The sequence below is a fragment of the Bos grunniens genome, chromosome 2 (assembly GCF_055505025.1).
Source record: "Bos grunniens cultivar Pamir isolate PY7600 chromosome 2, Bosgru_T2T1.0, whole genome shotgun sequence".
Classification (NCBI taxonomy): Eukaryota; Metazoa; Chordata; class Mammalia; order Artiodactyla; family Bovidae; genus Bos; species Bos grunniens.
In genome coordinates, this window is record NC_141166.1 from 32,301,662 (window position 1) to 32,328,719 (window position 27,058).

General features: G+C 43.5%; 1 protein-coding gene across 1 annotated transcript; it reads right to left on the minus strand.

Annotated features, from left to right (window-relative positions):
• Positions 1-22,301: 22,301 nt before the first annotated feature.
• RPL37A (ribosomal protein L37a) lies at positions 22,302-24,746 on the minus strand. The gene is made up of 4 exons (XM_086341136.1): positions 24,714-24,746; positions 24,208-24,336; positions 23,551-23,633; positions 22,302-22,536 (listed from the first exon to the last, which is right to left on the minus strand). The coding sequence occupies exons 1-4, from the start codon at positions 24,714-24,716 to the stop codon at positions 22,473-22,475; spliced, it is 279 nt and encodes a 92-aa protein (XP_086197262.1). The 5' UTR covers positions 24,717-24,746; the 3' UTR covers positions 22,302-22,472.
• Positions 24,747-27,058: the final 2,312 nt, after the last annotated feature.

Sequence of the window (27,058 nt, forward strand, 5' to 3'; positions counted from 1 at the left end):
GGGCCCATCTTGCAATGAGAAGGGAGTGGAAACCAGGTAATGGGGGCAGGGCAGGGGACAGAATTCTGTATTCTTCTATTGCTTAAACTTCTTTCCCCCCTCACCCCACCCCCGCCTTTTACATTTTTGAGTCATGTAAAGGTGGTACTCATTCAAACTATAAATAGAAAAATATATATACAAATAGAAAAACAAAAGGAGATGGTTTACAGAACATTATTAACTTACATACTAACGAGGTGATACGTGGATGCAGCAGCAGTCATGAAGGCGCTGTGCAAATGATGGGCACAGAGGTCTGCCGTGCTGTGCCATGCATGCACGTGTGCTAAGTCACTTCAGTCGTATCCGACTGCAACCCAACGGACCAGAGCCCGCCAGGCTCCTCTGTCCATGGGATTCTCCAGGCATAAATATTGGAGTGGGTTGCCATTTCTTCCCTCCAGGGGATCTTCCTGACCCGGGGGTCGAACCCTAGTCTCTTCTCCTACATTGCTGGGTGGGTTCTTTACCACTAGCGCCACCTGGGAAGCCGCGCTCTGCCAACTGCCTGCTAATGGCACCTCATTCTGCTTCCTAATATTTGATGGATTGTTTTTCTTTTTTTTTTTTTTTGATGGATTGATTGTTGATCACCTTTATGGGGTGAAAAATAAAGTGGTGAGAGAAGAAAAAAAAGCAGCAAGACAATTCACAGAGTTTTAGATGAGAAGAAACGGAGAGGGCTTCTAACTCAGCGCCTTCACCAAACAAAAAGAAAGCCCTGGGGAAGGAAGGAGGGCTGGAGGCTTGTCAAGGCTCGTCTGCAGGACGGCAGAACTAAGACCTCCCTAAGCCCTGGGCCCATGTTCTTCTGGAGGCTCTATCTCCCGTCAAGCATGTCCAAATGCACTCACATTGAATAAATTTTTTCGTATAATCTCTAAAGCATAATTCTAATTTTGCTTTTGAAGTGGTTGACTCTTAGTAACATAAAATTTATGGTTGCTTATGATTCCTGAGTATTTGAATAATTGTGTTGCTGGAGATTCCTGTGCAATGTGAAAACCTGAACTAAAAGTTGCTCTCCTAGGAAAATTCTAAATGCTGAACTCTATAGTTACTGAAGGTGACATATGAAGACGTTCTAATTAAACATATTAACTTTGATCTTGCCATTTCCTTTGATATCTTCTTTTTTCGGGGCTTAAAAGTTCTCTAATGCCTACGAAGCTCCTAAGTACGACGGGTTGTGAGCTGATGGCAGCAGAGGTAGGAACCCACGCTCTCTACCCCCCATACCAATGCCCGCTTTGAGAACCAGTCCTCAAAAGGGAAGAGAGACGCCGCCCCCCTCTGTGGCCACTGGCACCGTCAGACAGAGTCAGTCTGCTGCCCACTCCCACCTACACAGATAATGCTGATGGTAGGGGTGATGGCAGCCCAGAGGGTCATCCCCCGCCCCCGCCTCCATTCCTGAAATAACCGGCTGTGGAAGAGGCTGCCCCTCCCTCTTTCAGCGCCTCCCTCCCATTAGCCCTTCCGGCAACTCCATAAATCATCCAGGAGCTGCACAAAACCCCTTTCCAAGGTTTCCCAGAAAGAACCACTATTAAGTAAAACAAATGGGGGGGGAGGGTGATGCTTCTCAGAGGCTGACCGAGGCCCGAGGAGAAAGAAACCAAGAATGTAAGCTGGAGGCTGCACGCTGATGCCGACCAGACCTTGGTTTTTCAATGACAGCGCTCTGGGTTGCCTCGCTTTCATTTCCATTTGAAGTTGTGGGGCAGGGAAGGAGAAGGAGGAGGACTTTGAAGTGGGGGTCAGTGTGGGGAATAATACATACAGATGAGGGTGAGTCAAGGCTGGAAGCATACAGATGACCAGGACGAAACGCTTCCTGCTCGTAGAGCCACAACTTCTCTGCTCTTTAGGGACCCAAGAGATGACTGCTGAGACATGGAGTCCGAATCTGTCTGTTTTTTATAGGATGTGGCTGCACAGGCACAGCTATGTAACCGCTCTCACTCCTGTACCTCAGAGAGCACGCAGAAGACTGGGGCACCCGACCAGACATGCATTTACTCTCCTTGGTATGTACAAGTGTCAATGCATTTTCCATTGATGGCATCTTCTACCCATTTAATTAGAGCCTGTACTCGCTCAGTGCTTAGCCTTTGTCCTCTGTGAGATCCCAGAAAGCACTGGCCTTAGCTTACTTCATGTAAATACAAGAAGATAGCATCAACAGCTAACACTCATGGGCTTTCTTGTGCCGGGTACTTTGCTGAGCACTCCATTCTTGTTTCATTTCAATCTCAGAGCAACACCCTGAGTTAGGGTTTGTCATTATCTCCGTTTTACAGATGGGGAAACTGAGGTTTGGAGAAATTAAATATCTCCCCAGTTAAATACCTACCAAACAGCGAGGGTCAGGAAAAGCCCAGGTGGTCTGGCTCAAGCCTTCCCTTGTACCAGTCCCCTTCACAGCCTTATTACCTGACTTCTGACTGCTGTTTCAGGTTTGCAGGTGACATGTTCTCATAATCCCCCATAGGCTAAGATGAAAAACCCTCCGCAGGGGACTTCCTTGGAGGACTAGGGGTTAGGACTCCACGCTTTCATTGCTGAGGGCCCAGGTTCAATTCCTCGTCATGGACCTAAAACCCACAAGCCATATGGTGCAGCCAAGGAAGAAAACACTCCACAGGACTCAGAGTGGTCATTCTAAAAGCATGGACCTCAGGGCCTCTACGTATCCACTCTGACACCACCCCACTCTCCCATGGCATTTTCCTACCATGCAGCTGGCACCAGCTTAGCTTGACACACCCTCTGCACTTTGAGTCTCACATCTACCCTGTGAGGTGTGTAGGCAGGGCAGGCCTTTTATCCCCACTCAACACAGGGAACTGAACATGACAGGGGTAGAGCATTTGGTAGGCTGGAATTCTAGCCCAGTTTTCCAGAGGCAACGCCATCCCCTATTGCTGTTCTATACCTCAGGGTCATGACGGGGAAGGTAAGGAGACTCTCCAGGGTCCTTGGGTCTAAGGCTTGCCCTCCTCTCACCAGAGGTCAGCAAACCACTCTCTGGTATTCTCCAGAATGACTGACAATGGTAATTTCTTCCCAACCAAGTCGCTTCCCTTATTTATCTGTTCCTTGGTCTTACACTCAAACCACAAATGTGCCCTTGGGAAGAATAACACACTAACTGCCTAATTCTTTCATGTTGAGAGTTTCCAATCCCTTTGTGTGATAGATAGGAGTCCACTGAGCTAAAAGAGAGGCAAGGCCACAGGGGTCTGGGAGACAGGAGAAGGGAGTTGGGGACTGTAAGCCATAGAAAACTCCTTTATAATTTTGCCAAAGTTGGTCCAGCACACTTCAGACAGCTTGCTGAGTGGAAGAAGGAGGCCTCCACCTTCTCTTTGATTTTCTCTCTCTCCCTTTCATACTCGTTCTTGCTGACCTAGCAGTGTTAAAGCATGCCAGGATTCAAGAGGGGGTTCAGGTGATCAAGATGGGGTTCATTGGGGCTCTCCTGAAGAAAAGCCAGAGACAGTCTAGTTATTAATGAGGTAAACCATTCACCAGAATCTTAGGAGTCAAGGAAATAATTCCAAAGACTACATTCTCAAAGTTCATTTTTTAGCACAGCTGGCTTGTCGTTCAGTTGCTCAGTCGTGTCTGACTCTTTGCAATCCCACGGACTGCAGCATGCCAGGCTTCCCTGTCCTTCACTATCTCCTGGAGTTTGCTCAAACTCATGTCCATTTAGCAGATGATACCATCCAACCATCTCATCCTCTGTCAACTCCTACTCCTCCTGCCCTCAATCTTTCCCAGCATCAGGGTCTTTTCCAATGAGTTGCTCTTCAAATCAGGTGGCCAAAGTATTGGAGCTTCAGCATCAGTCCTTCTAATGAATATTCAGGATTGATTGCCTTTAGGATTGACTGGTTTGACCTCCTTGCAGCCCAAGGGACTCTTAAGAGTCTTCTCCAGCACCACAGTTCAAAAGCATCAATTCTTTGGCACTCAGCTTTATTTCTGGTCCGATTTTCACATCTGTACAATACTACTTGCTTACCAGCTACTTTATGTGACCTTGGGCAGATGGCCTATTCTCTCCAAACTGTTTCCTCAATTGCAAAATGAGGCTATAAGAGGCCTATCTTCTCAAGATTAGGTGAAGATCAAATGAAAGAAAGTTAAAGTGTTAGTGCTCAGTTGTGTCCAACTCTTTTCAACCCCATGGACCATAACCCGCCAGGCTCCTCTGTCCATGGAATTCTCCAGGCTAGAATACTGGAGTGGGTTGCCAGTCCCTTTTCCTGGAGATTTTCCCAACTCAGGGATCGAACCCAGGTCTCTTTACCATCTGAGCCACCAGGGAAGATCAAATGAGATCATATAAATTCTTTGTCAACTCTAAGCCATCATTATTCCTCATTCACCGATCACCTTTACCCCTAATTGGCTGCTGCACACAAAGTAAGTACCAGAATCTGCCATTAAATTGTTTTACTGGAAGAGATAAAAAGGCAACACAAATTGAAAAAATAGTTAGCATAAGAGAGCAAACTTGGAGAGACAGTTCTGGACGGAAGTCAACAGCAGCCTTGACAAAGAAATGCCAAGTTCTCTAACCTTTGCACTATACCTCAAAGGGCATTGGCCCCTGACTCACAGGTAACACAAATATTTTTTACTCCAATGTATTTCTTCATTCAACACACTCATCGCATTCTCCCTGGGTTCTCTCCATGTTTATCAATATTATGAGTGCCTTTTAAACAGAAACCCAAGTGTGATAAAAATATCACAGGCTCTTATTTAAAGTGCCAGTTTCTGGGTTCCATACCTAGAGACTCTGGGGTGAGCCTCACAAGTTTGCACTTCTGGGCAACCCCAGACCCATCCTTTCAGACAGTCTGCATTTGTTAAGCCCCAAAGGTGATGGGCTGTGGTCATTAACTACCCAGTATATTGTTAATGCCCAGCACTCAGAAAAGATGCTTGCTAATAAACAAGGCACGCCAGGAAGTCTGAACGCTTGCTTCTTAGAGAATGTCACACTTTGTCCCCAGTATCATTTCACAACTTCAACCAGTTGCATAACTCCTACCCCTCCTTAAGAAAGAAATTCCAGCCACATCAGTTTTCCCGTAGTGAACTTTTCTGACACCCCCAGGCTGGATTAAGTGAACCTCGCTGTGGTTCCACAGATCCCAGACCAGACCAGCACTTACTTTATATTCCATTTGTCGACCTCACTGCTAGTCTTTCCCCCACTAGCAAGGAGTTTGCTCTCTTCCTAAGGACAAGGGCTGTATCTCATTCTCTTTTGCGTTTCCACCATCTAGACCAGTGACCAGCACTAAATCAGCCGTGATTAATGAAATGAACCATTTGTTCAATGGAATAGGATGGGACAGGTGGATAAACACCTGGGGATGGGAGAGAGACAAGACCCTCTGTGATGTTCTAGTATAAGGACCCTCTCCTCCCGGGATGAGCCACATGATGTATGTGGCTGGTTTTCAAGGAATGGAGATTTTGTTCTCATCCATGGTTTAGGGATTTTGAGAAATTATTTCAAGGAATAGGGCATCAAGAGATGCTCCTTTTAATGCTGTGGACATGTCTCTTAGTTTTTCATACCAATTTTCACACCTTGGAGCAGGTGTTAACAATTAGTTCATGTCAGAGGACCACTCACACTAAGATTATATTTGTTTATGTAGGAAATCATCATACACTGTGCTACTCTTTACCCATATCTGATCATCTCCTATAAGGGGGTTATGCCTACCCACATTGTGGAACTCCATATGGCCATGTGACTTACTCTGGCCAAGAACGGTGGGCAGAGGTGATCAGACTCACCCCTAGAGGGAGGCTGTATTGTAAGAGCAGGTCCCAGAACAAAGAAGATAATGATAGAAGCAGAGCACCAACTGACCCACAAAAGATACAGAGTGTGGGCAAGAAATGAACATGTTTTTGCCATAAGCACTGGCATTTAGGAGTTGTTGCTGCCATGTAACCTGGCCTTTCTTAGCTCATATGCAGATACCCGCATGCTCCCTTTTTTAATCAATGAAAATGTTCACACACAACTAGGCTCATTTTGTGATTTTAAGAAATATAATTCTTTGGTTTTCCTTTCTGGCCATGTTGTACAGATGTTGTACAGCTTACAGGATCTTAGTTCCCCAACCAGGGACCTAACTGGTGAGAATGCCAAGTCCCAACCATTGGACTGCCAGGGAAGTCCCAGAAAATATATTTCTTAACATACACCTCTGCAGGTCTCAGTTCCCATTTCTGTAAAATAAGAGAAAGAAGAATAATATAATATCAATTGTTAATTCAATGTTTATCATGCATCAGGCTGTTCTTTGGGAAAGTATCCCATTGTATCCTTACAACAACCCAGTGAGGTAGGTGTTATCGTCCTCCTTATACAAAGGAGCAGAGGCCTAGCGAGGTTAGGAAACTTGCCTGAGGATATAAAATACTGAGACTAGTTAATGATGAATGCAAATAATCCGGCACCAGAGTCTGGTCTCCTGACTTCTGTGCTACGTCTGTGGGTTCATCTCTAAGATCCAGTCTGTCTGGGACCCACAAAGGCTCTGTGACATTGCCATATGGTAACAACTGCCCTAGGTCTTCAATTTTGAAACCGAGACCCATTTCCACCACTGCCCTTCTCTTGTAGGTTTAAGACATCATTTGTGCCATGCTTTGAACATCTTGGAGGAAGGCAGCAGAGGCATGGGGGTGTGGGGCGGGGCGGTGGGGGGTGCCCTGGTCTGTAGAGGAGGATGCGCCTCCCCCCGGGGGCAGGGTCCACTCCAGTTATTTTCCAAAGACGCAGTCTTGCTGCATGAGAAATGTGCTGCCAAGGCAGAAAGCCTTCCTGCTCCTGCCAGGAGACTTTTATATATACGTGGAAATGGCTCACTGGAGAAGTGGGAGCCGGGGAGGGGGGGCTTCCCTTGGGGGAGGTGGGGATGAAGGGGTGCAGGCTCATCGTGTGGCTCTGGATTCAGGTCTCCAGCTTCAGCTTGCAGGGAATTTGGTTCACTTAATCCTAATAAACCTCACAACAGGCACACCTCGAAGGCATGAGTGAGTGTAAGGCCAGCTCCTTTCATAGAAGGACACTGGTGGAAAACACAAAGACTTCCCGTATCTTGAGCCCAGTTAGACCCTGCAAGGAACCTGCATCTATCTCCCTTCTTCTGCTATTTTGAGAAGACATTTCCATTCTCTGTGGTTCTCTCTCCTGATGACTGGTTCTAGAGGGTAATAAAAGCTCGAGTTCAATTGACCTGAAAAGAAACTGGTTCCTTTAGAGGGATAGAAATACCAAACCAAGGGCCTCCAGAGTCTCTCAGCTGGAGGGCAGTAATGAAGCTCTCTCCCATTAACCTGTGCCCTGAACAACCCTGAGCGATTTGTAAGGCTCTTGCAGATTCAATCCTGGGTTCTGGTCAGGGACGGAGCCCTGAGTTGGACTCCTGGCTCTGTCGTCATGACTGCGGGCAAACCACTTCGCTTCTCTGAATCTGCACCTCCGTCTCTTTGAAATGATGGAGTTGGAGAAGACAAGCTCTAAGGATGCGCTCCTAGCAGTGTGAGTCTAGGATGCCATGAGATCTGTGGTTCTGGGACCATATTGGCATAGCTGTCCTGCCTGACCATTAGCAAGAATAGCAACACTGGTTTACCCTCTCCCAACACTCGGTCTTCCCTAAGTGTTATTGGAAGGCTAGAGACTCAATTTCTGTCCCTATGTCTACCTTCCAGCCACATGTAACTCTCCTCCTGTCTCCACTAGCAGTGTGTACTGCCTGTGGAGCAGGAGTACAGATGGATGCCACCAAACAGCTGCCATGTCATCAGCCACTTTGCTTTGACCCTCAGCAGCTCTGGCAAAGGACATGATAGGATTGCTGTTGGCATGTATATGAGAGTTTCACTCACCTGCCTTCCACCTCACCTGTTAGCTGAGTTCACGGATATTTGGTTTCCATTTTGGCATCTCTAAAAGAGTAGAGCTGAAGTACGAGAGGGACAACCTGGATTTTTTAAGGGCCCCAAACAATATGGTTTGAGTAATCCCTGTGTTTTTCTACAAGAAAGTGTTCTACCAACCGCTGATGGTCAGTAACATCAACAAATCCACCCTCTGCTCAGGCTCCTCTGATCACAACCCCAGTGCCCCCCATTCAGCTGCTCCTCACCACGCCTTCGTTTGGGCAACTAAGTGCTCACTCCCTTCCCTGCAAGGGAGCCTCCTGCGGTAATGCCCCCTACCCCCAGCCAATCTTGGCCCTGACTCATTGGTGCTGACTCAAAGAAAAGAAAAGCAGACCCCTCAGGCAGCCGGAGGGTGGACCTGGGCCAGAGCCTGCCGGAGTGGGCGGGAGGGCCAGCAGGGGCGGGAACCCATCAATCAGCCTGTCACCAGGTCTTTGCTGGGCCCCTTCCCCACTCCCTACCAGGCCTGGGTCCCAGGCCCGAGCAGCACAGCGGGGTTCCAGAAAAGGAAGGGGAGACGACAGGCATCTTTATTTTGTAGCAATTATAGATGTGAAGATGGAGCTCAGTCCTTTTGGGGGTCCTTCCCCCAGTGAGGTAACCCACCATCACTCACAGGAGGAACATCTGAGCACCATCAGGACAGGCCACCACAGTGCAGCTGAGGGAAGGGGCAGCCAGGGTAGAGTTCTGAAGCTGTATTTGCAGATTCAGACAGAAGACTGAGATAGTGTCAGCTGTTTATAAAAGACAGAAGGCAAATGGAAATTATGAGGAGAGTTTAATGCCCCCAAATCCACTCCCTAGGTACCACCATTTCCTTCACCACCCTCCACATTCTTCTCCTGTAGGCTTGCTGGCTACAGGACAACCGGCTTCTATGAGTTAAAGCATGCTTTTAAAATGTCCCTACTAAAACTAGCTACTCAAGGAGTGTCCTTTTAACCCTCTTAGTACCCAGGACTGCATCTGCAGAGAAGGAATACAGGCCTATAAAACATTCAGGGACACAGAAAAGTGACTTGAGGATGAGGAGGCCAAACTTTAGAAATCCAGAGAACTCTAAGAATGAGAATCCTGACTCAGCTGCTTACCAGTCTGTAACTGAACTGGGGGCAGTGAGTCAAGTCCCGTGGGACTTGTTTTCCCTATCTAGTGAAGAGGAGTAAAGCCACAACCATATAGGGCCTCGTGAGGGGAGGCACAGAGCTGCACTGCATAGGCACATCTGTCCAGGAAATGATACATGGCACTGAGTGAAAAATGGGAAGAAATAAGCCCGTGGTGAAGGAGCACCAGAGAAGACGGCACTTTGTCACTGTCTCCTTCTTCTGAGACCAGGCTTGATGAGCAAAACTTACCAAGAGCTCCCTCTGCTGTCCATCCTTACACTCACCTTCCTGCATCAAACACATATGCCCGCAGTCCTGAGTCCGAGGCTTGGAATGTGCACGTGACCTAATTTAATCAGTGGAGTCCTGTTCGCACTTTATTAACATTACTTCTTGAAAACCTTCTTTCCTTTCCATTCTGTTATTCCCTCCCTAACTTTATGCCTTTGTCTCAGGCCTGTGTTGCCCTCCAATCACCAAAATCCCTCATGGTGCATCACGCTCAGGAAACTTCAATCTTTTTATCTGTAAAAAGTAAGTTTTCTCTGAAGTTCAAGCCACTAAAATAACAGAGCTAAAGCTGGAAAACAAAACATCTAGGTCCAAAATTCATCCTTTTCCCACATTCCTATCTCTCTCTCAAGTGTGTGACCTTAGACATAACATTTAACTTTTCTAAGCTGCTTTTGGGAAATAGATGGGGAAACAGTGGAAACAGTGTCAGACTTTATTTTTCTGGGCTCCAAAATCACTGCAGATGGTGACTGCAGCCATGAAATTAAAAGACACTTACTCCTTGGAAGGAAAGTTATGACCAACCTAGATAGCATATTCAAAAGCAGAGACATTACTTTACCAACAAAGGTCCATCTAGTCAAGACTATGGTTTTTCCTGTGGTCATGTATGGATGTGAGAGTTGGACTGTGAAGAAGGCTGAGCGCCGAAGAATTGATGCTTTTGAACTGTGGTGTTGGAGAAGACTCTTGAGAGTCCCTTGGACTGCAAGGAGATCCAACCAGTCCATTCTGAAGGCGATCAGAATTAGCCCTGGGATTGCTTTGGAAGGAATGATGCTAAAGCTGAAACTCCAGTACTTTGGCCACCTCATGTGAAGAGTTGACTCATTGGAAAAGACTCTGATGCTGGGAGGGATTGGGGGCAGGAGGAGAAGGGGACGACGGAGGATGAGATGGCTGGATGGCATCACTGACCCAATGGACATGAGTCTCAGTGAACTTCGGGAGTTGGTAATGGACAGGGAGGCCTGGCGTGCTGCGACTCATGGGGTTGCAAAGAGTCGGACACGACTGAGCGACTGATCTGATCTGATCTGATCTGAAGCTGCTTTTACCTTGTCTGGGAAATGGAAGAAAGAACTGTACTAATCCCACGAGTCTTGTGAGAAGAGAAACGGAGACAACGTAGGAGCAGAGGACAGTCAACAACAGAGAAAGTGTGACCAATACTTGCTGTGATCTTCAAGCACGACACAAGTTCAGTGCTTAGAGTGGAAACAGAACATGAAAACAGATAAGACTGGAAAGGTAAACAGGAGTCAAGTCCAGAAGAGCATTGGAAAATACGGTCCCACAGTCACTTGGTGCAGGCTGCCTCAAGGATTACATGAGCTTACACAGGTCAACGATCAGGCTCACAGCAAGGTCACATGTTAGGTATTCCTGATAAAACTCTCCTGCTGCTAGTCACAACTTAAAAAAGAAAGCAGGGAAATTTACAAGCAGAATAGCCTTGAGTTGATGAGGATGGAATAGTTGATGATTAAGGAATAGTGGTTTGGGAGGGAAGAAAGACTTAGAAAAAAGAACATCAGGAAAAAGAAGTGAAGACCCACATCAACCCTGTAACACTGGCCTTTGAATCGTAACAAATTACACCATTTCATGTGCACATGTGCACACACACAGCTCCCTTATCAGAGACGAGCCCCTCTCATACTGGCTCCCTTTTAAGTCATACCTCCCTTGAGCAATCCACTGGCTCTGCCCAGTGGCGGAGCCATGAGGGTATCTCCCTGCATTAGTGTAACCTTTTCACTTACTCTGGGGGGTTACTGGTTTGTGTCTTCATTGCTTTAGTTACTCAATTAGAAAGTCCAGGGTTTTGACAGTGTATTTAATACGTTCCTCCTGTACTGACCTTTTTAAAGAGAAAAAAAGATTCTTGAAGAGTCTGAAAATGTGGTCAAGAGACCTGCACACCCTAAGTTTGAGAAATGCTTCATAAACAAAACCTTATTCAATTAAATATCTTTCAAAGATGCGTTAACACTACAAAAGAGTTTTTACAACTGGTAAAAATAATTTTATTAATGAAAATACTAAATTAAAACTTTCTCTTCAAACTAGCAAACTCTAGAAAATACATCCAAGTTCATTTTAATTATAAGCGCTTTGTTTGTCCCCAAAGACCTATAATTATTAAATCCTTCGGTTTCTTTCCTTACTTAGGCTGCTTGACATTATGGAAATTTTAAAATAATACTTACTAAATTGTAATTTTATACAAGTTCCTAACCATTTGATACACGCCCTCCAGATGAATCTTCCAAATCTTGCACTGCATTGCCAGGCTGTGTTACTTTCTTCTGGTTATCTTGTATCACCCCCTAGCGTCATGTATGTTGCTTGCAGCCAAAACATGACAAATCTCTGCTGCGTTGAAGGAATGAGTATCTGTAGATAAGTACTTTCTTGATTTACAGATTAGGTTCCCAAAGAATATATGTAAACCCATCAGGTTCCAAGGCCAAAGTACACTATATACTTGTGTGCTGTGCTTAGTCATTCAGTCGTGTCTGACTCTGCAACCCCATGGACTGTACCCCACCAGGCTCCTTTGTCCATGGGATTCTCCAGGCAAGAATACTGGAGTGGGTTGCCATGCCCTCCTCCAGGGCATCTTCCCAACTCAGGGATCAAACCCAGGTCTCCCACATTGCAAGCGGATTCTTTATCAGTTGAAGGAAGCTAAACCTTCAAAATCATCTAGAGAACTAGTGACCATACCATGCCATCTTATGAAATCTGTTCCCAAAGTCACAAAACAAATGGTGAATATAGTGATATACACTCAACAATGATTACTCCTGTTTTCCCCTGCTGACATAGAGATACATCAATGTTTAATGCCAGTCCAGGAAAATGGAGCAGCAGGCTTCAGTAACAGAGAACAAAACCATAGACAACAATGGCTCTAGTCTCTTAAAAAGTTAATTTTCTAAAAAATGATTAGCAGCTATTACATCTTGAGCTATTGGAATATTTCTTGGTATTTTTTTAGTTTTTGCTTCATAGAATTAATTATTATTTAGAAATTAACTAATTAACATCTTTTCTAGCTTATGATGACTCCAACTTGCTGGGTCTTCTTGCTCCTTGGCATTGACTTTGTAGAACTTATCAGTTCTCCCTATTTCCTCCTGGTTCTTCAGTTAATTGTTCAGTATGCTCCTCAGGAACATCTTCAGAGCCATCCTCGCCTACTTATCTAGTATTTCCTATCTTCATCAGTGGCCCAGAAATGCTAAAAAATTATGCACACATTTTTTTTCTAACGATATAAATGTCACTCTTTGTTTCTAGCAATGCTCTCCTGCCTCAAAGTCCACCTTGTTAAATATTAATACTGCTTTCACCTCATGGATTAGTGTTTTCAGGTTATAACTTTATCCTTTTACTTTAAACCTTTCTGTATCTTTATGTTTTTAATGTGTCTGTATCCTTATATTTTATCACTTATATCTGATTCTTTAGGTCTTTCTTTAATCTTTTCCTGTTCCTTTTAATTGCTTTTTAATTCTATTTTCAGTGTTTTAATTTGTTATACATTATTTTCTATCCTTTTAATGATTCCACAGATTACAACACATACTTGATTTGTAGTTTGACCTCTTGTTGAACGATCCAAGAACCTTGGAACATTTTAATAGTTTATCCTTTCTCAACCTATATGCTGTTGCTATATTTTAGTATTACCCCAAATTTATTAGTGCAGTCTATGGAGAAGGCAATGGCAACCCACTCCAGTACTCTTGCCTGGAAAATCCCATGGATGGAGGAGCCTGGTAGGCTGCAGTCCATGGGGTCGCTAAGAGTCGGACACGACTGAGCGACTTTACTTTCACTTTTCACTTTCATGCATTGGAGAAGGAAATGGCAACCCACTCCAGTGTTCCTGCCTGGAGAATCCCAGGGACGGTTGGGCCTGGTGGGCTGCTATCTATGGGGTCGCCCAGAGTCGGACACGACTGAATCGACTTAGCAGCAGCAGATTTACTTATACAGTCTATCAGATCGATCAGTCACTAAGTCGTGTCCGACTCTTTGCCACCCCATGAGTCGCAGCACGCCAGGCCTCCCTGTCCATCACCAACTCCCAAAGTTCACTCGAATTCACGTCTATCAAGTCAGTGATGCCATCCAGCCATCTCATCCTCTGTCGTCCCCTTCTCCTCTTGCCCCCAATCCCTCCCAGCATCAGAGTCTTTTCCAATGAGTCAACTCTTCACATGAGGTGGCCAAAGTACTGGAGTTTCAGCTTTAGCATCATTCCTTCCAAAGCAATCCCAGGGCTGATTCTGATCGCCTTCAGAATGGACTGGTTGGATCTCCTTGCAGTCCAAGGGACTCTCAAGAGTCTTCTCCAACACCACAGTTCAAAAGCATCAATTCTTTGGCACTCAGCCTTCTTCACAGTCCAACTCTCACATCCATACATGACCACAGGAAAAACCATAGCCCTGACTAGATGAACCTTTGTTGGCAAAGTAATGTCTCTGCTTTTGAATATTCTATCTAGGTTGGTCATAACTTTCCTTCCAAGGAGTAAGCGTCTTTTAATTTCATGGCTGCAGTCACCATCTGCAGTGATTTTGGAGCCCAGAAAAATAAAGTCTGACACTGTTTCCCCATCTATTTCCCATGAAGTGATGGGACCGGATGCCATGATCTTCGTTTTCTGAATGTTGAGCTTTAAGCCAACTTTTCCACTCTCTTCTTTCACTTTCATCAAGAGGCTTTTTAGTTCCTCTTCACTTTGTGCCATAAGGGTGGTATCATCTGCATATCTGAGGTTATTGATATTTCTCCCGGCAATCTTGATTCCAGCTTGTTTCTTCCAGTCCAGCGTTTCTCATGATATACTCTGCATATAAGTTAAATAAACAGGGTGACAATATACAGCCTTGACGAACTCCTTATCCTATTTGGAACCAGTCTGTTGTTCCATGTCCAGTTCTAACTGTTGCTTCCTGACCTGCATACAGATTTCTCAAGAGGCAGATCAGGTGGTCTGGTATTCCCATCTCTTGAAGAATTTTCCACAGTTTATTGTGATCCACACAGTCAAAGGCTTTGGCATAGTCAATAAAGCAGAAATAGATGCTTTTCTGGAACTCTTTTGCTTTTTCCATGATCCAGTGGATGTTGGCAATTTGATCTCTGGTTCCTCTGCCTTTTCTAAAACCAGCTTGAACATCAGGAAGTTCACGGTTCACATATTGCTGAAGCCTGGCTTGGAGAATTTTGAGCATTACTTTACTAGCATGTGAGATGAGTGCAATTGTGCGGTAGTTTGAGCATTCTTTGGCATTGCCTTTTTTTGGGATTGGAATGAAAACTGACCTTTTCCAGTCGTGTGGCCACTGCTGAGTTTTCCAAATTTGCTGGCATATTGAGTGCAGCACTTTCACAGCATCATCTTTCAGGATTTGGAATAGCTCAACTGGAATTCCATCACCTCCACTAGCTTTGTTCTTGTATTTTTACTTACCTACTTCCCCTTTTTTGCTGACTCTCATCATTTCCTGCATCTCAAGTTTTCTCATTCACTTTCTGTCCAGTAGGTGGATCTGCAGTCATAAACTCTGTCTTGTTTGAAATTGTCTTTATTTCACCTTCATATTTTAAGAATACAGCCACTGAGTATACAATTTGAAGAAATTTGAAGATACAAACCTATCATCTTGCAGAGTCTATCGTTAAGAAGCCGACTGCCTTAGTGCTGCTCTGTTTTTGCTACTAGCTGCTTTTAAGATATTCCTTTGGTCTTTTGTCTCATAGTATTCATAATACTATGAGATTCTTAGGTGTGACTGTCTTTGTATTTATTTTGCCTAAGGCTTACAGGGAGATTCTTGAATCTATGGCTTGATACATTTTGATTGATTTGGGAAAACTCTTATCCATTATCATCCCTCCTCTTTCTCCTTTTGGAACTCTTTACACGTATTAGAGCTCTTCGTTTTAGCTCCTGTCTCTCATACTTTTTCATTCCTTTCCCTTGTTTTTAGTGCTCCTGGGTATTGTTCTGATTTTTCTAGCCACTGATTCTCTCTCAACCTGTATCTAATTTGTTGTTAAATTCATCTATGGAGTTCTAATTTTAGCTAGTAAAATTTTCAGTACAAGAATTGTCTTTTATTTTTGGTTACGACATTCTTAGTCTTTTCTTTTATTACCTTGTTCATATTAAGTAGTTACTTTTAAATTAGTGTCAGAAACTTTACTGTTTGGATACCCTCTGGATCTGTTTCCATTGTCTATTGTTTGTCTTGGTTTTTTAAATCAAACTCTCATTTCCTTGTACACTTGGTTGTTTTTACTTGCATTCCAAATATCATATATTAAAAAGCATAGAGATAACTTGAAGTTCAGAGTATCTTTTCTTTTTCCAGAGAATATTTACATTTGCTTCTCACAGGCAGCTAAGGCAATTCTAAATTAACTAATCCAATCATGGATTAAGATGATTCAGAGCTCATCTGGCTTATTTCTTGCTCTCTTCTACTCCGTGTGGAGCCTGCTGGAGCTTTACTCCATACTGGGATCTCACCCAATCAAAGGAAGAACCTGGGCAACTTTAGGAAATCTTAAGAGGCAGAAATTCATGATCTGCCTTTACTTCCACTAAAACTCAGTTCCAAATAAACCTCTCTGTGTCTGACTGCCCAATTTACAAATTCCCAGAAGAAATCAGGTTTGATCAGTTATATCAGTTTGTATCATGTGACCAAGGGAGAGGATCGTGCTATTGATAACCCCACCATAAACAAATGGAAAGGTAAGCTGGTCAAAGGAAAAGATTTGGGAAGACAAAAATGTTTTATTACAGAACATTAGGAAGAGGGAATCAGAGAGAGATGACAAAAGACAGGGAACAATTTTGGAGGAAAATATGATTTCAGCTCTAGAAATGTCAAAACAGATTACCGTGAAACATCTGATTTGATCAGGCTATAATGGGTAACTGAGGAGAGCTGAATAAAACAACTAAGGTCAACAACTTGGGTGGGGTTAAGGGAAATCAACAATGGATGAAGCCTCCCAGGAGTAGTTAACAAGGGGAGTCATTACTACACTAGGCCTCCAGCAATAAGGGGAGAGAGTAGATACTAAATCTCATTGCAGTTGTAAATACAGGGAAGAACCACTTAAGAGAGCTGAAGCCTTCAGCAGGATGGTCTACCTGAAGCAACTGTGCAAGGAGGAACAGGGGAAATAAACATCATGACTCCCTTTTATTCTCTTCGGCCAAGTCTTCTGCTGTTGCCTCCTATTTACTGAGCCTAACCGGAAGGCAGAGAACAGACACACTGCTACAGCCTGTAAGGCAGACAATCTCTTGGAGCAGAACTGGGTGGTAAAGATGATGTATCTGGAGAGATTCCCTTTTCTTCAGTGGCACAAAGAACTCAAAATGATCAAAGAACTGCCTCAAGACTTCAATTTAAATAGAACTGAGACAGTGTTCCCTGGAAGAACATTTCTTCCTCAGGCATGAAGACCTTGAAACTCATCGAATTCAAGGTCACAAAGCAAGAAAAACAAAAAACGCCTTCAGCGGGTCAATTGGTATAATCCTCAGTGGTGTGAGTCCCACTTCAATCCACTGATTGACCCATGCATCCTATGGGAGAGAAAGCACTGTATACTCTTAGATTTAAGGCATATACTGTATTTTGTACAACAGTACCTAGCCTCACAGAAAGTTAACTCCCAGCTGGTCCTATAACTGAGCCTTTGCAAACCATCAAAAGTAAACTATCTCCAGGCAATGGGGCACACGGTAAAACACACGACTTCCATGCATGCGAGTCAACTGCAGCAATTCCTTCACTTTCTTCACTGTCAGAGTCTACGCCATATAGGTATCACAGTGATGAATTAGGAGTTCTGAAAGTCCATCTACACTGATCCTGGGCAGACATGTTGTAGGCAACAAAGACAAATCCATACCCATGCCACCTGTCTATCTCTAAGACAAACTGCAGTCCTTTGCACGATGGAAGTCATCCAGTATAATCACTTGTCCAAGCGGCACCCCTAGGGAATGGTGGGTATCATTTTATCTCAGCATTGGCCTCTTGTTGCAGTGTGCCACTGAGCATAGCCAACAGCCAGGTCATCCTTGATAAGGGCAGGTCCATCTTTTGAGCTCACACACAGGCTCAATCCCCACTATCATGACTGTTTTGTTCATAGGCCTATTGAGCAAGCACCAAGGTAGTGGCTGGTGAAAACTGCTGACATCAACAGAATGGGTTATCTTATTTATCTGCTTAGTGAAAACAATGTCCATAGTAAAGGCTTTTTGTAGGCATTCACATAGGATCTAAATATCAAGAAATATCTACAAACTTATCCCTGCAACATCCTTGTCACCAGTCTTTCTTATTCAACTCTTGGACCAGCTGCTAACCGAGCTGGTTAAGTCTAAGACGTTGGAGCAGGTTTAAGTTGTGGTCCAAGACACTTAAGTCTCTACAACCTAGCAAAGTGAACATTCCATTTTAGAAGGCTGCCGCACACATCTGATTTTATAATTTTACGGACCATGTAACAGATGGGCAGTTTCAGATGCATAGAAACTTTATGTTTAGACATTCTACCAGTAGCAAACAAGAGCTACCTTTCCAATGAATAATAGACGGTAGACATCTCTAACTCCAAACCCTACCGCATGTGATTCTTCTTTTGGAGCATCACTGAGCAGCTCTACCACTGGCATGTGCTGGGTCAGACGAAACGGCAGAGTAACTTGGACAATGACTTGGACCTGCTCCCAAGTCCTTTCTCCAGTCTCCACTCAAAATGTATTGCCTTACAGGTTTCTCAGTAAATGGGACAGGCAAGCACTCAAATGTGACCTGTTTTGCCCTCCAAATCCAAACAAGTCCAAGGGGTGGTCTAAAGTGAAGAAACTTGCTTATCACTGAAAACAGGCAGTGTTATCTATATTACCATACACATGTCAAAGGCACGTGAGGTTCACAATACTTCTGATTTCACTTTGGTCCAGTTATTTTATCAGTGTAATGGATTTCTACGACCTTTTGAGACACCAACGTGATCAAGATCCATCAGAATGATGACAGAATGTGAAGTGATAGCCTTGAAGTAAAGAACGTATACTGCTATCCCAGTAATGTATTTTTTTGCATATAGGGATGAGGGGAAGCATTTGTTGGGTTAATACCACATCAAGGTCAGAGGTGTTGCTTTCCTCTAATATAGTACTACATTTGTTATCAGAGTGGAGATTATGACCAAGAACACTGCTCATTGACAATTTCAGTTGTTCAGTGGTTATCATTCATCGGATTCCTCATGTATTCTTTTTAGTATATTGGGGTGTGTCTGAGGTGCATGGGGAGGGGAGTAGCAGAGGAGTACAATTCTAGGTTTGTGCTTGACCTTTCCAAACCTAACAGCCTTCCCTCCATTGGCCAAGGAATGAAAGAAAGGACTTCACCAGTTACTAAGTATACTCAGTCCCATTCTACATTCTGGGAATGAGATAAAAACCTTAGGGTGGGAGGCAGCATTCCACACACCCAATGATGATTTGACCCAAGATACCATCTGACTTCCATAAGCTCATATTCTGACCACGGTCAACGGCTTTCAGATTTCCACAATTTACAGCCTGTACTTGTAGCCTAGTTGTAATGTTCTTCAGTGAGTTGCAATTTACAAGGTGGTTTGAGGGACAAATTTTAAATTAGGTGAGTTAATAAGTTTGATGTTACAGATACTTGCCCTTCTAAAATCTGATTCCTTGCAGAGAATTCTTCCTGTCATGTGTAGTTCTGATGAGACTATCTACTAAGATGCCTAAGGTCAGAAATGCAACCCATTAAGCCACTTGAACTCTCTTCAGGTTTTTGACTTATGAATAATGCCCAAAAGACATTAACATTTGTCTCGGTTCCTCCACTACTGTGAAAACTGCCTTGGTTTCTTCATCTTCCAATCCTAGTCCTTCTCTTCTAGCCTGTGAAACACTCAATTATCCTCCAATAAACATCCCCTTTGCTTTAGTTAGTTCAAGTCAGTCTGCTACATGCAATCAAAAAACTCAAAACTGAAACAGGTAGGAATTGGGGCAGCTCTGTAATCCTGGCAGGAGTCCATGAACCTTTTCCAAAGCTTAGTGCTTTACCTTACCATTATCTTGGTTATCATTTTATTCAGATTCTCTAAAAAGCAATGATTGGCTCCACTCAGCCTATCGTGTGTCCAGCCCTTTTCAATAGTGCTTGGGGAAATTCTTTCATGATTCATGTGCAAAAGCAGCCAAACTATAACTTGTTTTCTCCAGACTGGAGTAAGCTAAAGTGACTAATGTACAATTAGAAAATACTAAGCGAAGCTCCTGGAAAAGTTATTATTGCTTGATCCTAATATCCATGTCCTAGAACTTAACCCTCGACAGATTGACATGACAACTTCATACAGGTAACACAACCACAGGTAGACACGATGCAGCCGAGTAAAATACATCTTCTCCTTACAGGAAACACACAAAAGCCCCAACAATTTTAACTGTAGTGCTCCAGATTATGGGCATGCCATATGGTTGTATACAGGGTTGTATGCACACACCCACACCAACAGGGCATGTTAGCTTCCTGTATCAAAAAATTTTGCTTTAGCCCCTCTATCCCCCTTGCATCATATGTACCTTATAACACTTTTCCTGGTTCCCCAACACCGTAACTCACTCTTCTGTCATAGGCAGCTTCCCTCTTGACTCCACCTGAAGTGAGATATGCTGGAAATACAGTACCACCATCTGCAAACTTGACACTCTCTCCAAGATCCACACCATTATCGAGTGTTCTGAGGCCAAACTGACCTAACTCGTTGAGGGGAAAACTACTATATCCTTTCACAGGTGAGAAACCTGAACAAAGAGTAAACATGTCCAAGGCCACTAGCTAGGAAGAAATGTAAATCCCTACTGACTCTAGAACCCGTGTTTTAACCACTATGGTACATTTTGTTTTTGTCTTTTCTAATTTTGTTGTTTCCAAATAAATTTTGGGAATGTGTTCCAGAGTTCAGGTTAAGAAAAATTAGATTAAGACTGAAATTGCCTTATACAGAGATTTACCTTGGAACACTTTTACCACATAAGTTTTCCAAACCAGAGCTGACTGTAGCATGACATTAACTTGACCCTGACTCATTCTGACTCCTGTATCCCAAAACTTATGATCAATGTTTCCATTCCCTGTTGTTGAATTCTGGCCCAAAGTACTATCAACAACAAAATGGCTTTTGGTTTTTCAGAGGAAGACAGTTAACATAAATCACAACTTTCCTCCCAAAATTTCTTCTCAGTCCAGTTTTCGGTTCGAAAATTATCTCTAGTACTCATCTCTTACTGATAATCCTTTAAAACAAAGCTCAAGTATCCCCAGCTCTCACCTCCACACTCAAAACATGCAGTTAGATGTGTTCGTGTCTCTGGCAACCTGTATACATGAACAGTATTTAGGATACAATGAGATTGGCCTGTAAACGTAGAATCTAAATCTAGTGAGGAACACAAGCATTAGTCTTTATATTCTGATGCAAAGTCAATTAAACAACTTAGAAAGGCTCAGAAAACTGCTATAGAAACAAGCTAAAGGGTGGGGAAGCAGATTAAGAAGGGACATACTCCTGAGTCCATAAAATACAAGGCAGAGTATAGTGATAAAGCAAGGATTAGGAATCAAAAGCCTAAATTTCGGCCCTACCCCCACCAGCTGCCTCCTATAGTCTGGGAAAAGTCACTTTTTTTTAAGCTACAAAAATAATTACTATTTCAACAGCTTTCTAGTTGGTCTCTATCTCCAACTGTATTAAAAAAAAAAAACAAAAAACCCAAGTGTATCCAGGAATATCAGCTCTGGAGTCAAAAATGCATGGGTTGAAATGCCAACTTCATGATTCACAAATCATATAACTGTCATGTGTAAATGAAGTTATTATCTACACTTCATTTACTTGTCATGGTATTAAATGATACTCCATGCTTAGAATACCCAGACAAGACAAATGTTAAAATGTTACCTCACCACTTATAAAATTCTAATTCTCTACTACATACTGAGGAGAAGGCAATGGCACCCCACTCTAGTACTCTCGCCTGGAAAATCCCACGGATGGAGGAGCCTGGTAGGCTGCAGTCCATGGGGTCACTAAGAGTTGGACACGACTGAGCGACTTCATTTTCACTTTTATGCACTGGAGAAGGAAATGGCAACCCACTCCAGTATTCTTGCCTGGAGAATCCCAGGGATGGGGGAGCCTGGTGGGCTGCCGTCTCTGGGGTCGCACAGAGTCGGACACGACTGAAGCAACTTAGCAGAATCACACCCAAATTCCAAGCAAACTTAACACAAAAGCCTTCAGTTAAGACTCCAAATTAGAAATTCCAGCTTCCATCATATACTCCATTCCACTATCAAGCACTGTTCAGCAAACTGAAGCAGAAGAGGGTAACCATACAACTACCCAGGCAGTTTGGTGGAATTGGTGCTTCTTAACCACAGCCAATGAATGCTTATTCACCTCCCTATGCTAATCCAAAATCCCATTCCTGAAGGCCTGGGTCAAACATTTCAAATAAGGGCAATGTATGATCAGACAAAACACCACAAGTTAACAGGCAGTATATGTCATCTTAACCTTTAAAATATTAAAAAATACATAATAACTGTGATTTAAAAATTGCATTTTCTGAACCAATCTACTTCAAAGAAGTCTATCAAAAACAGACTTAGGCTCATAATCTTATGTCATGCATCATTTGACTAATGAAAAAAAAAAGCAACTGGATTACAACCCACCTCAGCATGCTTTCCCAAGAAAAATTTAAAGGATTTTAATTAAGCTCTTATTTTAGAAAGCAAAAATAATGCAATGCAAATAAGAACGTCTAACCAATAAAATTAACACGCCAAAGTAATTCTGTTAGATAAATTAACCCATTTAATAGGCTAGCAAGGGTATCGAATGGTGGCGCCTCTACTGGTCCTTCAGTTCCTTCAGTCTTCTGATGGCGGACTTGACTGTGACGGCAGAGGTGGTGCTGCAAAGAAAAACAAAGTTGGTTCCAAACTAGTCACATGCAGACTGGCAGATGAGGACACGCCTCACGTTCACAGAGCAACCCCAGCGACGACAGCTACTGGCCATCTCATGCATCTGACTGCTCACAGACAGGAGAGCATGAAATGAGCAGGAATGACTGAGAGGCTGACTACACTCACTAACAAGAAATGGACAGAATGTCAGAAGAAACTAATAAATTACACGATGGCACAATGAGAGCTATCAAGGAAACAATGTCTAAGGCGGCACAGCTGACTAAAGCACACTGTGGAGATGATGAAACAATGTTTTCCTACAACACTCAGGCGCTGTACCTGAAAAACACATAACCACTCCACCTCATGTGGTAGATGGATGCTAATTCGTTTATCCATCACAACCAAGAGCACGCTCCATTTTCCCTTTTGTCCACAGAGAACCCCAAGGTGCTTATATATATATATATGTATATATCCACATCATCATTTCAACATTTTCCAGTATTTTATACTGCTTCAATTTTAAATTGAACAAAAACCAAAATTTTAAACTACACTAGCCAAATCATTTTGCTATGTGACTAATGTATTGGACAGCATGAGTTCATAAGCTGGCTAAAGGGAAACCATGTCAGCCTTCAGGTTCAGCAATGAATCTCCAGATTAGAGGCCTTCAAGGATGGGCTTGGATTTCCAAAATTGGATAAAGTCCGATATAATCAATAACCAACACAGAAGTTTATCTCTGCAATTATCACTTGGCCCTTGTCAGTCACAAAGTGGAAGCACCTCAACCAATACTGTTTAGAACAGCAAAGGTGTGTTGGCCAGATGGCCTCACATGTACAGCAATAAGCTAACTGACCTCTTAATTTTTACAAAAACAGCCTGCCATATAAGTGTTGTTCAGCAGTCAGCCCAACTAACAGATCTGTTAAAATTAGCCCATCCAACCACAAACCTGAATTTTGACATGGCCCACACTTTCAAACACCATAAAGAAACGGACTCACTTGTAGGTCCAGGCACCACCAGCTACTGTTTTCATGCAGGAACCACAGTGCCAAATGCCCACAGCTCTTCTCTTCATCTTGGTCTGTAAAAGATAATTGATTTTTCCTATGACCAAAGAAAAGCCTTTTATATTACAAACATCCAGGTGTCTAATAACACTAGGAAGCTAGAACTAGTGTACTTTGTGAGGTTATTTATGGATTTTTTTTCCTTCTAATTTCAGGGTCTCTGGTGCAAAATTTGCATTCATCATGGTGACACAGCCAAGGATGTGAATGACCTGCCCTCTTCCCCCCACCTCCAAAAACAGTATTTCTGCACACAGTAAACAAAAATCTCTAGCAACACCAGCAGACAAAAGTTGACAGAACCATATTCCACAAAGGAGGTTTGACTTAGGCTGGGGCTGTCAAATAATTTTTCCCCCTTTAGCTCTCAAATGGTTTTCTTTAAAGGAAAAGCGTTTGACAAAGCCCGAAGATATAAACAACACTCTTACCTCAAAACTGGTCCCCAACGGTGTGTGCAGCTAACTGCTCAACAACTTAGAACCAGCAAACTTATTTATGAACTTCTATGAACTTCCTTCAAGAGAGGACCCGTTTCGGAAGGAAACCATCCCGCCCTCGTCCCTTCGCGTCCAGAGACCATCTTACTTTCCCACAGAAGGAGCAGGTATACTTGGCGTGCTGGCTGATTTCAATTTTCTTCACCATTTTCCTGAGGGAGGCACCATAACGGGTCCCGTATTTGCCCACGATTCCGACCTTCTTGGTGCGTTTAGCCTGTTAAGAATGAGTTAAGAGAGAAAACAGAGATATTAGAACTCAGGAACGGGGACTTCGCCTCTCCATCAAGTTCCGGCGCCTCCACACGCCTTTCTTCTACCTGCCCACCTAGCTCTCCCCCTCTCCCCACCCTATCCCCGTAAACCCAGGGCCCCCGGTGGGCCTGGTGCCCCGGGAGCACCCGGTGAACCCAGCCTGGACGCGCAAGCCCCCGCCAAACCGCCCTAATCTGCGTCCCAGAGGACAGGCGAGGGTACGCAGGCCAGGGACACGGGACACAGCGGGCGAGCAGAGACAAGTTAGGGCAAATAAACCAAAAAAGGAGGCAGATGCAAGCGGATAGACGTTTAGGCCTCATCCTGAACAACACTCACCATGTTAACGCAACCTAGATCCGAGCCCAAGAGGAAGATGGAAAGTGCGCAGGCGCGGTTTTAGGCCGACACCAGGAAGTGGTGTATGCGAGGCCCAGATAGGAACTGAACTCTATGATCTGGAGGTTCTCACTCCGGTGCCTCCAGGGTAGTGTGGTCGGAAGCCTCTGACAGAGATACGGTGATTTACAAATTGTAGCGACAAACTGTGTAGCAGAAGCTCTTTCACATATCGACATTATCGTTCATATATCTCACGAAATCCTGCAAAGGAGGTACGATTTCCTCCATTTATAGACAAGATTCAGATTTTAAGTAATTTGCTCACTCATTGGCACTTAGAGAAGTGCTTAAAATATGATTTCAGATCTCACCGCTTTCCACATTATGCCTTCTAGTAGCGGCAAGCCCTGTGGTTGTGGGTAGTGGGGATATTTAAACTGAGTTTTGTCTTTATATATTTCTGCATTTTTCTAATTATCTCTTAAAATGAGTATGTATTTATAACTGGAAAAAAATTTCTAAGTCCATTAGAAATGTGTACACCTTGCACTCAGATCTTGGTTTCTAATATCATTCTACAATGAAAGGAGCCAGGACTCCTTGGAGAAATGATGATCCCAGGACTGCTGAAGGACATATGCAAGATGAGCCTAGAGTGTTGTAGTGCCAGAAAGTAAGGAAGTGCATAAAAACCAAAACAAAAAACCCTGCTGTGATGGAGCTATGTCAAAGAAACAAGGTAACCAGCTGAAAGAACTCCCAATGGATAAGTCTGGCAATTTTTGAACAAAAAAATCAACTTTTGTTGATTTTTAACCCAGAGTAGAAAATAAATGACCATGAGTCCATGCTGATGTGAATAAATGATTGAATAAATAAATAAATGGGGGAGAAGAGGCAACTCACTCTTGCAGAAGAATTCTAAATAATTTATGTGGATTCTCTGCTCTCTAAGAAGGGGGATGTAACTCCTCACTCCTTAACTGTGGGCTGTGTAGAGTGATTCCTTCCAAAGAGCACAATATGAGAAAGCGAGGAAAGAGTAACCACGCAATGGAGAAACCTGCCAAATACCAGCAAAGCCGAGTCAAGGTCCGTATCAACAGTTATAAATCATGGAGGTAGCATGTCCCCCTGATATGGTGCAACAACAGTGGCACTTTACTTTTGTGGTCTTTCTCCAAACCCATCACCGAAGTCCAATCATGAAAAATCAGACAAATGCGAATTGTGAGGTGTTCTACAAAATTAAGATCATAAAGAAAACAGAGAGTCTGAGAAATTATCACACTCAAGGGGAGCTTAAGGAGACATGAATGTAAGTGTAAAATGGGATCCTGGAACAGAAAAAGACATTAGGTAAAAACTAAAGAGCTCTGAATAAACTGTGGACTTTAGTTAATAATAATGAATAAATATTGGTTCACTGGGGGCTTTCCAGATGGTTCTAGTGGTAAAGAATCCACCTGCCAATGCAGGAGGCGTAAGAGACGTAGGTTTAATCCCTGGGTTGGGAAGATCCCCTGGAGGAGGGCGTGGCAACCCACTCTAGTATTCTTGCCTGAAGCTTGACAAGCTCTGTGCATAGGGTCGCAAAGAGTCAGACACAACTGAAGTGACTTAGCACGCATGCACATACTGGTTCATTGATTATAATAAATATACCATACTAATGTAAGATGTTAATAACAGAGGGAACTGGGTTTTTTAAAAAGTATATGGGAACTGTGTACAGTCTCTTCAATTTTTCTTTTTAGGCCATGCTGCACTGGCATTTGAGATCTTAGTTCCCCAAAATCAAGTTCCTTTGATCAAACTGGTACCCCCTGCAGTAGGAGCATGGAATTTTTTTTCCCCTTTGTTTCACTAACAAAGATTTATTATTTTTGTCTTTCTAATTTAGTTATTTTTAATTGAAGGATAATTGTTGTATATTGTGTTGGTTTCTACCATTCAGTTCAGTTCAGTCGCTCAGTTGTGTCCGACTCTTTGTGACCCCATGAACTGCAGCACTCCAGGCCTCCCTGTCCACCACTAACTCCCGAAGTTCACTCGAACGCACGTCTGTCAAGTCAGTGATGCCATCCAACCATCTCATCCTCTGTCGTCCCCTTCTCCTCCTGCCCCCAATCCCTCCCAGCATCAGAGTCTTTTCCAATGAGTCAACTCTTCGCATGAGGTGGTCAAAGTACTGGAGTTTCAGCTTTAGCATCATTCCTTCCAAAGAACACCCAGGGCTGATCTCCTTCAGAATGGACTGGTTGGATCTCCTTGCAGTACAAGGGACTCTCAAGAGTCTTCTCCAACACCACAGTTCAAAAGCATCAATTCTTCGGCACTCA

Excerpts from the sequence above, each read along its gene's own strand:
- RPL37A (XM_086341136.1), bottom strand. Across the intron at positions 23,634-24,207 it reads CCTGCTCCTTCTGTGGGAAA|ACCAAGATGAAGAGAAGAGC; the intron begins GTAAGATGGTCT and ends TATCTTTTACAG. Across the intron at positions 22,537-23,550 it reads GGTGGTGCCTGGACCTACAA|CACCACCTCTGCCGTCACAG; the intron begins GTGAGTCCGTTT and ends TTTTCTTTGCAG.